The sequence below is a fragment of the Telmatherina bonti genome, assembly GCF_933228915.1.
Source record: "Telmatherina bonti genome assembly, chromosome: 16".
Lineage (NCBI taxonomy): Eukaryota > Metazoa > Chordata > Actinopteri > Atheriniformes > Telmatherinidae > Telmatherina > Telmatherina bonti.
Window position 1 is genome coordinate 20,176,766 of NC_136614.1, and position 11,958 is coordinate 20,188,723.

The window sequence follows — 11,958 nt, forward strand, 5'->3', positions numbered from 1 at the left end:
ACCGAGGAGAACAGAGGATTCAACGTTTTCTTGGACCGAATCATTTGCATTCATTGCCAATGTGGAAGGATTGCCTGAATATTTGCTCTGTAGCGAGAAGTTGTCAAATAACAAAAAGAGTAATGTGGAAAGACATTTCCAGGGAAAGCATGCTACATCTGGAGAAATTAGAGAAGCGCAAAAATAGATTTAAGTGGATTGCATCTCCAAACTCCACTACTGCTGCAAGTTTAGATGCAACCCGGGAGATAATAAAGCGTAGAAAACCGTTCACAGATGGTGACTACATGAAGGAGTCAGTCATCAACATATCAGGACACGTATTTCCAGACTTCAAAAACTAAACCGAGATAATACAGAAAATCAAAGACATGCCCCTCTCCGCTAAGACAGTGAAGGAAAGGACCATTAAAATGGCGGCAACATCACCGATCAGCAAATCAAGGACATTAATTCAGCACAACTTACATTTTACATGTCCGATGTTGAGAAGCTGACCAGTGATGTCCGACAACAGAAGTCACATTAAACGGGTAAGAACATAATCCTTCAAAGACACATATTGAGGAACAGAGTGGATGTTTTTATAAAATGATTTCTGATTTTTGTCAGTATATATCTGGAATGACACGAAATGGTGCTCAGGTCGGAGGATAGCTGCGTTGGTTGCGTGTCTAAAGAGAAGATGCTGCTGCGTTTTACCCTTGCACCGACTTGCTTGGCATTTGCACAGTGATCAAACTGTATTAATTTGATTTATTGGTTTATTTTTTATAAATGCAGGCTGCGTTTTATTGCGCTCTGTTTGTTGATAAGGGGCATGTTATGCACATTCCATTTTGTTGTTTTTTTTTCAAATCCTCAAAATAAAAATGACATAAAAAAATCAAATTTCTATATTGCATTTTTTTATTTCATCAAAGCAACGAAACATAATTCATTAATATAGTAATGAAGTTAAACAAGAGACGGCATCGTACAACAGAGTAATCACATAGTGCGTCATTCTCTGCAGGATGCGCAGTGGGGAAAATAAACATTTTATCATTAAGGCTCATTATGTATTTGTAGCTAACTTAGTCATTTTGATAGTAGGCTAATATAGCTAATATAGATACATAAAGCACGTGTTGCCTTCATGATAAGGTTTATATTAGGCTTTTAATATTTTGCGGCTCCAGACATATTTGTTTTTTGGTTTTTTTTTTGGTCCAATATGGCTCTTTCAACATTTTGGGTTGCCGACCCCTGATCTAAACTCTCATAACCAGTGTGGTTTAATTCCACCAGAGCATCTTTTGCAATGTACTTCAACAGTCATGGTGTTATGTGGCGAAGCTTAAACTTAATTTTCTTTATAAATATTGGATTTTACCAAGAGCAGAATAACACTGTGTGAGTTTCCTTTTCTTCTGATATCGCAGCAGCATAAAGTACCTGAGTTGTTCCCATCTGTAAGATACTTAGTCCCCAGCTTGAATAAAAAGTTGGAAGTTTAGTCTTTTGCAGACAGAAAACAACAAGTTTTGGCAAGATTTTGCAAATACAAACTGAAACTGCATGTTTGCTGTGTTCTGACTTTTTAATATTAAAGTACAGTACATAGAAGAGGGGGTGTAGTACAATCTGGGGTACCATAATACCATTAGACCATTATTAGATCATTTGCAGCAAGCCAGTTTTCAATCCATATTTAGTCAGAATTTTTCTCGTACTCCAGTGAAATTAATACTTTTCTTCAGAGTAATTAGAATTTTTACATCCTTAGTCTCCTTTGAACACAGCACACATGCAAGTCTGATATGAATTTTATTCTCCCCATTTAGTTCATTAGGCGTGTTGTTGAGAAGCAACAGGGTAGTCATCACAGTTCAGACTCACACACCAGCTGGCAGGGATGTCTCAGAGCAACTCATTAATTTAAGACAGGAAAAAACAACTAATTATATAAGTAAAACACCGACACAGATTACTTCCAATAAGTTCAAAACATCAGCATGGATATATACTTGTAATTATTAACTCCAGCATCCACGTAAAATATCTAATTCGGTTTTTAAACTTTAAATAAAAACTGATCGACTCTCAGATTCAAGCAGGACGACGGCATTACTATTCCATCCCACGTCCGTCCTCCAGTCTCTCTATCAATAACTTCCTAATTGCTCACTGAAGTTGGATTGTTTGAGCATAATGAGAATGCACAAGCCTCTATCCAAACATGGAGCCAACAAATCAGACAGAGAAGAACTTGGGCAGGCACTGGCTGTCTGGGGGCTGTGGAGCTGGAAGCATGGTAATAACTCAGGACAGAATAGCAGGAAGCAGCAAAAATGCTGCATTGTTACATAAATATTTGAAAGGTTACAGGTAAAATAACAGTTCATGAACTGGAGGTGGTAGCACTTATTATAGACATGATTCAAGTGATGCAAAGATGTTTCAAAACTGAACTCGGCTTATCTTAAACACACCCCGTTTAGCCGAATTCCTTATCCTCTTAAGGCTTTACGCACTTTAAGAAAATACATCTTTTCCTGATTTGACTTTAGCTGGAGACTCATTGAGGTTTTTACTTCCTGAAGTATAAAGTTAGTGGTGCTGAATCTAAAAACAAATAAAATGCAAACATGTTTGCACAACTACCTGTGCACATGAAAAAAAACCAAAAAAAAAAAAAAAAACCCATCCCCGCTCGATAAAAGCTTGTGTTGTCTGACATTTGGGTCCCTGAGGACCTGCAGATGTGTCAGCATGTCTTTCCATGAGCTGCAGCAAAGCTACTGCCAAGCACCAGAATAATAAACTCAGCCTGCTTGATGACACGCATTAAATTCACACTCCTGAAGGCTGACCAAAGCCCTGACCTCAGCTCTTCTAAGATGAACCTGGAGATCGCCGTTGTCATCTGGGGACATTTCCAACACGTTAACCTTTACTCGCACTAATGGCAACATGAGATGAAAGAGCAGAAAACCACAACTGTAGGTATTAGTGGAGGCGAGAGAGCAAGATTTCTTTGGTTTTTTTGGAGCTGAAAAGCTGAAAGGAATGAGAGATTCTGCTGGAAATGTTCCTGGACAGGAAGCTTCTGCTGCTGGAGATTTAAAAAGTAGCTTGTTTCATCAGTCTTTTCAGACCCAACTACAATCTGAAGTATTTATTGACGATGCTTATTAATCTTAGCAATGACAAACTAGATTATTAGTCTGCCTGAGAATCTCCGTCTGCAGCTCAACTCTTCCATTGCCCTGCAGCAAAGTTTGCAGGGATGTTCACAGCACTTTGAGTCTCACTGCAGGCCGAGGCAGAAGTGAACATTAGTGTTTACATCAACGTCAGTGTGAGGACGGCAGTGGAAAAGCTGCAAAAGAAATCTCTTTATTCTCAGAAAATACACTGTTTTAAAAACACACAGTCTTTACGGTTATTGCAGGACTTGTTTATTTGCTATCTGCAGATCTTCAAATGCTTCAAGCTAAATAAAAAAAAAAGTTGGGAGTATTAAAGGAGAGCTATTAAATTTTCATATAGTTGCTTTCAGCGAGGGCACAAAAGTCTTGCAATATATTTTGGCTGAGCGTCATATCTTCCATGTTAATCTTTCATCATATTCTAGAAACTTCTGTCACTCACACACAGAAAATGTCCTGGAAGCTCTTTGTGAGCCGAACTGTTGTCAATTTTACACATTGGCAGGATTGTGGTTTGAAGAATTTCTTTCTTTCTGACGGTTTCTGCTGCCGCTGTGAAGCACTTTTAATTTTGCTGTTGCCATGACGCAGAATAATGGTTATAGTGATTTAATTCCCCCCCCCCCCCCCCCCCCCCCCCCCTTTTTTTTTTTTTATTCCCCTTCCTATCTGGTTTTCTGTGCTTCCCTCAGCCGGAGGTGGACTCGAGGGTAAACGGAGCATCCTCACCCGCTGTGCAAAATCAAGGACCACTTTCTGAAAACTCAGGTGATGCACTTTACAAGAAGAGTTGCAACCCCAGACACACACATTCCCACTCTGTGTCTCACCTTGAAGGTGCTTTTTTTTTTTTTTTTTTTTTTTTTTTTTACAGATTTTACACTAAAACTAAAATGGTTTCTTACAAGACAGAAAGTGGAGAAACTTGTTGCTCAGTGGAGTCATGTTAAAATGCGTCCAGTAACTGAAAATTAATCTCACTCTGTGTGTGTGTGTGTCTGTGTGTGTGTGTGTGTGTGTGTGTGTGTGTGTGTGTGTGTGTGTGTGTGTGTGTGTGTGTGTGGGTTCAGATGAGCTACTGGACCCCCACAACACCAGCTCGGACCTGGCAGATGTAATGGAACAGATTAACAACTCCTTCCCTGCAAGCAGTCGTAAGTTTCCCAATCCGTCCTCTCTCAGCCTCAGCAAGAGGTCAAAGGTCAGCAGAATACAGCATATCAGTTACTTTAGCTATTCATTCATCGTCTTTATGTTTTGCAGACTAAATATTGGTATTTTTAATGATTTGGGGGAAAAATATCCTGCGTGGAACATGTACATCCTTACCAGGATGGACTGATCAGAGAGCCAGTAGCTCTATATAAATCTGCATATAAATAACGCATCATAGTCGGTTTTTGGTTAAAGAATCGATGTCTGATTGAACTCAGGATTAAAAATACCAAACAACATTCTTGTGCTTTTTAGTGATTTGACATGAAAAGACGTGGTTGTGTTTAAATCAGCATGTGATATCTTGTATTAATGGCTGCCTGCTGAATCATATTAGATTAACATGTACTGTGGCAAACATCAGATCGTTGCTTATTGAATCACCTTGTTATCGTATTGTGTTCAAACTTGTGATTTAATCCTTCCTCATAAACAACCAACAGTCTAAAACAAGCAGCCTGAATGTATTTAGATTAGTCATACCTGTGTGTGTATTATTGTTTAGCTGTTGCAGCTTCATTTCTACTCAGGAACTGATTGTTGAAAGCCTTAAAATTTGCTGCTGTTTACTTTTTACATCTTCACAGTAACTTAGTAAGATCTTAAGCCTTATGTACATTATGTCTACCAGGTGAATAGATATATATAGAAATAAACTGAACATTAGGCAGTGGAGGAAGTGTTGCTTTTTTCCCCCACTATGTCACATATTCACACTGTTGGAGCTCAAAACTACATTTGACTGGAAGTGGTGCACAGTGTGAGCTTTCTGAAGCTTTATGCATGAAATCCAGGTTCCTCTGTGCTCCTGTGATGCGTGACCTCAGACACAGGTCTTTAAAATGCAGCGCTCAGCAGTTTTAATGTCCTTCTTATTTAAATTTGCTGTTTGCTTTAATCGGGAAAAACTTTAGATCTCCATTACTCATTTTAGCCGAGTTTAAAATAACACGCTCCTCTGAGGATGTTAATCAAACGAGAAGCACAAATAAAAATGGTCGAACATTGAACCGCAGCACCCGAACTTAAAATTATATTCAGCGTTTTGAGGTGAAACTCCTACCAGGGCTTTAGTTAAAAATCCATTCTAATCTTGATGTTGCTTCAGCGTGATTTAACTTTGGTAACTCCACCGCTCTGCAGCAGCAGATAGGAGGGTGTGTGTGTGTGTGTGTGTGTGTGTGTGTGTGTGTGTGTGTGTGTGTGTGTGTGTGCGTGTGCGTGTGCGTGTGCGTGTGCGTGCGTGCGTGCGTGCGTGCGAGCGAGCGAGCGAGCGAGCATGTGGGAGGCACCCAGAGGCAGATGCTTCAGCATAGACCTATAAAAAAAACCACAGCTGAACTGAGAAGTCCAAGTTTTAAACTTCTCTTTGTTTTGTCACCCACAGCTCCAAGCCTCTCCACAAGACCACAGGTAAGACGAGATTCTTCCTCTCCTTCAGGCGGATCAAACTGTAAATGGGTCTGCAGCTGGTTCTCACTGCTTCACTGTCAGTTTTTGTTTTGTTTTGGTGTGTGTGGATGTGAATGTGTGTATTTTATTAATTGGGGTAAGTGAGAAGTTGGAACAGAGTGCATTTTAGAGGTAATTACAGCCAGTGCCACAAAGCAGCGCCCTCGCTGTACCCCTTACTTTGTATCAGGTGGCCGGTGAGAAAAGGTGGCTAATGGATCTCTGGGGATTATCATTAACACCTCATCTCATTCTCCCTCATCTGAGGCCAAGGTGCTTTTATAGACGGGTGCTTTGTGAAAGCTTTTGCCTCCTGCTTGCTGTAATTATTTACCCTGCCATGCTGCCTTTAGACTGCTGTGTTCATCCTTTCAATGCATCTACTTGTCTTTCTCTACACAAGTTAAACTATTACATGTCAATGAAAACAACTACCTGCTTTTCAACTATTTGTAGTAGTTTTTGCACGGATGCATCTTTTTCCTCTGATTTTCTCAACACTGAGTCAGATCAGGTTTATTATAACACTCCTGTGCCATCTTTGCTTTCGGTGCACACACAGGATTGCCATCTATTATAGAAGTTCTTTCTGCATTCATGAAGCTGTTGTTTATGTACCAAGGAAAGGAAGAGAGGAACACATTGAACAGGTTGTTTTCTGTGAAAACATTCAGATTTAATTGCTTTATATGTTGTCATAAAGGGGTGAAATATCATCTTAAAAGGATCACGGAATCCAAAAAATTCATTAAATATGTTGTCAGCTGTATGTCTGCAAGTATCTTGTGAGCATCACTGAATCAACTGGATATTGACTGCTAATTTCATTGAATGCACCGATCAATTGGATGGTTTTCAGCTTGACCTGCAGATTTTGTTCAGTCAGTTGATATGTTTTTTCTTTGCCCTTTTTATTTTCTACACCAGCCAAGTAAACATGTCATGTGTAAAGCAATGCAGACACTGAGATTACAAGCCATAAATTCCGACTTGCAAACGTTTTTTCAGTGAGTCAGGAAAACCAAGAGCTTCCACTCTTTAATAAACGCCAGTCAAGAGAAGTTATACCGAGCCAGCGGCCGCTGTTATCCGGCTCTGGTATCAGCAATGAATATGATCAAAATCAGGGAATTCCGTGAAGAAAATGAGCACCCATTTGACATCTGAACCCACGGCTTCTGCTCATCAATACAGAGCAGGTAGTCGCTACACAGATATTGCTTTGGCAGATTTATTGAATCTTATTTCGTGCCACACAAACAAAACCTGCTGAAAGTTGGTCATTAGAATCTGCAGAAATATTCACATCTGAACTATTCTCATCCTTTCACATCGTACTGTCCTTTTTTTTTTCTTTCGACTGTAACATAAAAGCTTTGGTGCGCAAGTCTGAAGCTAAATTCTAACTGGACAACTATGTTTTCATCCACACCCTCCTCCTCCTCCTCCTCCTCCTCCTCATCTTCCTCACTACGTTCCTAATGGACTCTAACTAGCTTGAGGCACTGCAGTCCACTTACCAGCTTTCAAACTAGATTATTTTGCCCAAACTTCTCATTATCACACAGTGATGTCGATGAAGAGAAATGAAGCGTGCTCACTTGCTGCACTGTTCCAACTTTTAATGGGTATCAGCACAGAAACCCACTTCAGCTGTTCTGTGTATCCCAGACTGGTGAACTTTCCTTTTTTATTATTTTTCTTTCAGATGATGTGAGGACCAGCCCCAGATGGACTGTGTGTGTGTGCCCACATGAGTGCAAGACCATTCCCAAACAGTTCCCAGACCCGAAATCCCAAAGATGCACAGGAGCAGACAACTGAACTAGTTTTACCACCTTGTCTTGTACTATGCAAATTGTACATTTTAACAATTGTAGATTGTATCTGATCTGATGAAAACATTTGTCAGTATTTTCTTTTCTTTCTTTAGACATGCAGATGAATATATGGCCACAGGCTTTGTATAGTCTCTCATATTTTCTTTCCAAGGACTGGTTTGGGATTTATCATCAGTTTTTGGGTTTAATCTTAACTGAAAATAGCTACTTTTTTTTTTTTTTGTCATTCCACTGCTGAGTACCATGTAGCTCCTGCTTATTTGTCCTTAAAAGTAGCCACAGACTTTTAAGTGTTTGGGAGCACGCACAATTCCAGAGAAAGAGAGTCGAGTGACTGACAGGCATCTGTCTTTAAAGCATCAAAACGCTTACAAATTTTCTCTCAACTGCAGTTTGTCGATGATAACTTTACCCCTTCTGTGCCTAAACGGTTTGTCATTCCACAGGTGGTAGACGGGGAGGAGAGCTGGTGAATTATAGTTCGATTGTGTATAAAGAGAAATGTTTTGAGAAATATAGATTTAAATCTAAAGTTGTCCTGAATCTGTTTTTGTAAGAGGCTTGTCATCATGATGTAGAATAGCTGTTTTGTTTTGTTTTGTTTTTTAAGAGATATATGTTGAGAAATCAGAGGAAAGCCATGATTGCCTTGCTACCTCAGACTCATAGACACAGTTTTGTTTTTGTGGTTCGTGAACCTGTTGAAAACACTTGTGATCATTTACAAACATAAACAGTCTGGTTTATCATTCTAAGCTTTGGCTCACTGTATTGGTGTACACCGCAATGGGGAGTTACCAAGTTGATAAAGAAAAAACAAACAAGTTATTACTGTACCACAATGGGTCTGTGGCCTGCTGAAGCTAGCCTCCCATTATGATGAGTATCACTCTATTTGTTACTGGGATTTCCACTGGGCTTTTAGCACTGGTCCCTAACTGCGTGGTGTTGTTGTGCTCTGTGCTATCCTGTTGAACTTGTGAGGCCGAACAAAACTACTATAACCTCCTCTGACTAGACTGATGATGATGTTGGTGATGATTTTAACAACTACAGTCGTGATGAACCTTACCGTGGCAGAACTGTGTCGCTTCTCCTGAGGTATGTAAAATAGATTGACCACACTACATGTACTATGGCTACGTTGTTTTATTCTAAATAAAATTTTTATAACAAGTATATGTCCCCTGGGCTGTTTTTTTTTTTTTTTTACATATTCATAGAAACTTACTGGCAGCTCAATTGGCACTGGAGGGGTTGTGTCACATTGTAAATATTCTAATGTAGTATAGATTATGGTACTGCTGATTAAAAAAAAATCATTATACTATTCTACTCTATTCTACTCTATACTTTTCTATTCTATCCTAATATCAGCCTTTTTACTGCCAACTTATCAGCTGTCATCTGGCCAGAGCTGTTATTTACCAGAAGAACTGTGAGCGACTCCTAATGTTTAAGAGCAAAATGAAAGATTATGGGTCAGGTTATTTGGTAAAACTTATTTCAGGGATCGTCTCCCTCATCTCTACCTCTTGCATGTGTTCCCCATGTTGCATCTGGAAAGCTTTAGACAGCTGGCTTATTGGTGGATCCATTTATGAAATCCTTGGTAAAAATAAATACATAATTTAGGCCGCTAGAAACAAAAGCTTGTCATTCATTCATGTTTTCTTTCTTCTTTTAAGGTGACGGTGCGTAACTCCTACACTGTCACGCGTTTTGCACATTTTTTTTGCCGTCAGATGCCTTTATAAAGTCTTTACTAAATATGCCGACTTCATCTACTGTTCCCATCGTTTTACCAACAATAACTTTTTCAAAACTTTGCTCCCTTTTTGCGTTTCTTTATGTTGCAGTCAGAGTTCTTTGCTGTGGGTTTTGCTTTCTCTCCAAAGTCACCAAACTGCAAACCATGACACGTGCGAAAACCTCATAAATGGGGAGTCTCCAACATGTTTGCACCTGCTGCCATTTACGCAATCACTCAAAGTAAAACCATAGACTGTATATGAATATAATATATATACAGTCTGAGTAAAACCAAACCGTGCTTCACGGAATTCTAAATTCCACACGAAATTCCACACAAAAACTACGTGCGAATTGGGATCTTAGTAACTCTGGAGCTGTTTGTGTGGCTGTAGAAACTGTTTTAATGATTTAACTGTAAAGATGAAAGATCTGTAATTTCTGAGCAGTTTGTGAAGTATTCACGGGGATGTTGAAGGACTCCAATAGTTGCCAGTTTCCCACCTGGTGGCATCATCCTGGAGTTTTTACTTATTTTTTTTTTTTTTTATTTCACAAAGGTTTGTTTTTAATGTAACCTCTGTCACTTTTATGGACCTGCTTATTTTGTTCAGGGATATTAATGTATCTTAAGGGTTGCTGTGTTGTGTTTTCATTTAAATGTGACTACGTCCAGGTGCTCCAATCAGTGAATAGAAATCTCCTATTTATTGTAGGACCACAGAGACAACCCCCCTAACTACACAAACCCTTTTAAAGAGGTAAGATAGTCAGTGTGTCCTCATCAATAACACTGCAATAAATGAAAGAGAAAAACAACAAACCTATGAAAAGCTGATTTGATGTTCCTCCCTTACTGAAGGTCAGGGACCGCTCTCCTGCAGGCTTTAGATGCTTCCCTGCTCCAACACACCAGATTTAAATGAAAATATTCAAAACTGTTTTGCACAATGATCCATTTATTTGAGCAAAGTGTGTTGAGGTAAAAAAAAAAAAAAAAAAAAAAAACCCTGCAGATTCCAACTGGTCCCTGATTTAAGTGAGAATATTCAGACTCTGATTATATTTAAGTGTTGATTACTTGCATTGCAGCTAAAAGGTGAGTGAAATATTCTTTATCTTTAAGATATGTTCATCATCTTAGCAGCTTTCTTCATTCAAAGTAAACTTGTTTGTGCTGTGGTTCACTTGAATTGATCAGAGATTTTCATCAGTGGAAATGAGTTGAGTGTCTGAGAGCAGAGTTCCTTCTCCTGTAATTTTTAAACAGAACTTTATTTAGTTGATTGTTTTAATCACTTATCTGGCAGGGTTATTAAGAACAAACTTTGAATGTAAATTCTTCCCTGCTTTTACTTGGACTTGACTTTTTATGTTTTGTATCACAAAATGCAAAAAACCTTATCCTGTCAAACATTGTTGGAATGAGGGGTCGATTATCAGAGCAGTTGATGATTCTGTGCTGTGAAGGTTCGACTGTTTATTCAATGCTCCAGTAATCCAATAACACATTTTAATAATGCTCCAGTAGCCCAGTGGTAATGCATCCTAACTGGATCGGGTGGCTACTGTACTTATTCTGACTCTGCACAGATGAAGTGCTCACATCCTCTATGTTCCCTCTGGTGCTTTAATTAGTCCCCACCCCATCACTGGAATACTCCACAAGAATTAGCTATAAGTTTCTAAGTAGTAAAGTACCATAAACATGGGAGAGATGATATTTATTCCCTGGTAGATCACATAGTGAAGAATACAAAATAGCTGTAGTCTTGTTTTAATAATGTGGCAATTAGGTTGCATGAGGATTTATTTGGATCACTGCTGGAGCCTAATAGGTTCACATGAAACTTAAAACAGAAACACATGAGTAGTCAAATGTTTCTAGAGTACCTTCAATCCAGCTTGTCTTCTAAAGTCGCTCTCTGCGATGTTTGAAAGGAAAGTTCCAGTTAAGGGCAGCATCCAGAGATAGTTTTTCCTGAGCTGCAGAACACTAACTTAGTGGATGTTGACATAATTATATGATAACAATGTAAGCGATACATAACGGGCGTCACATGGAGGTCAAAGCTGAGAAGCTGTGCATCCTACCTGAAATATCTTTGGTGTTTTACTTTAAGCTATGACATTAAATGAAAAAGATGGCAAAAAAAAATTGTATATGGAGCTTAGCTCGCCTATTATTTAAATATTTTTTTCCTCTGAGCACTATGAGGGCTTGAAGTTGGCTCATAAGTTTCCATTTCTGAAAAAGGTTATTCAGATATTTACTCATTTTGTGAGCAACAGGTGAAACAAGGAATTTAACACGTAATTTGTTTATACAGAGGAATGTGGGGGGGTCACAGCTGCCGACAGGGTAAGGTGAAAGTAGCAGATCAGTCATGGCACTGAATTCTTCAATCAGACGAGAGTAATCAGAAAACGCAGACGTCTCACCTCGGAACAGAACGAATTTGTCTGCAGCAACGAGATTGGGGGTGCGCTCTCACATGAGTCAC

General features: G+C 39.1%; 1 protein-coding gene across 3 annotated transcripts in view; it reads left to right on the forward strand.

The window, feature by feature from the left end:
• utrn (utrophin) overlaps positions 1 to 8,839 on the forward strand; it is a 180,033-nt gene extending 171,194 nt beyond the window's left edge. For all 3 annotated transcript variants that reach the window (XM_079255303.1, XM_079255301.1, XM_079255302.1), the window contains 4 exons: positions 3,887 to 3,962; positions 4,265 to 4,348; positions 5,797 to 5,822; positions 7,570 to 8,839. In XM_079255303.1, the coding sequence (XP_079111429.1) occupies positions 3,887 to 3,962; positions 4,265 to 4,348; positions 5,797 to 5,822; positions 7,570 to 7,578 (195 nt within the window). In that variant the 3' untranslated portion in view covers positions 7,579 to 8,839. The remainder of the gene's footprint in view (positions 1 to 3,886; positions 3,963 to 4,264; positions 4,349 to 5,796; positions 5,823 to 7,569) is intronic.
• The last annotated feature ends 3,119 nt before the right edge of the window (positions 8,840 to 11,958 follow it).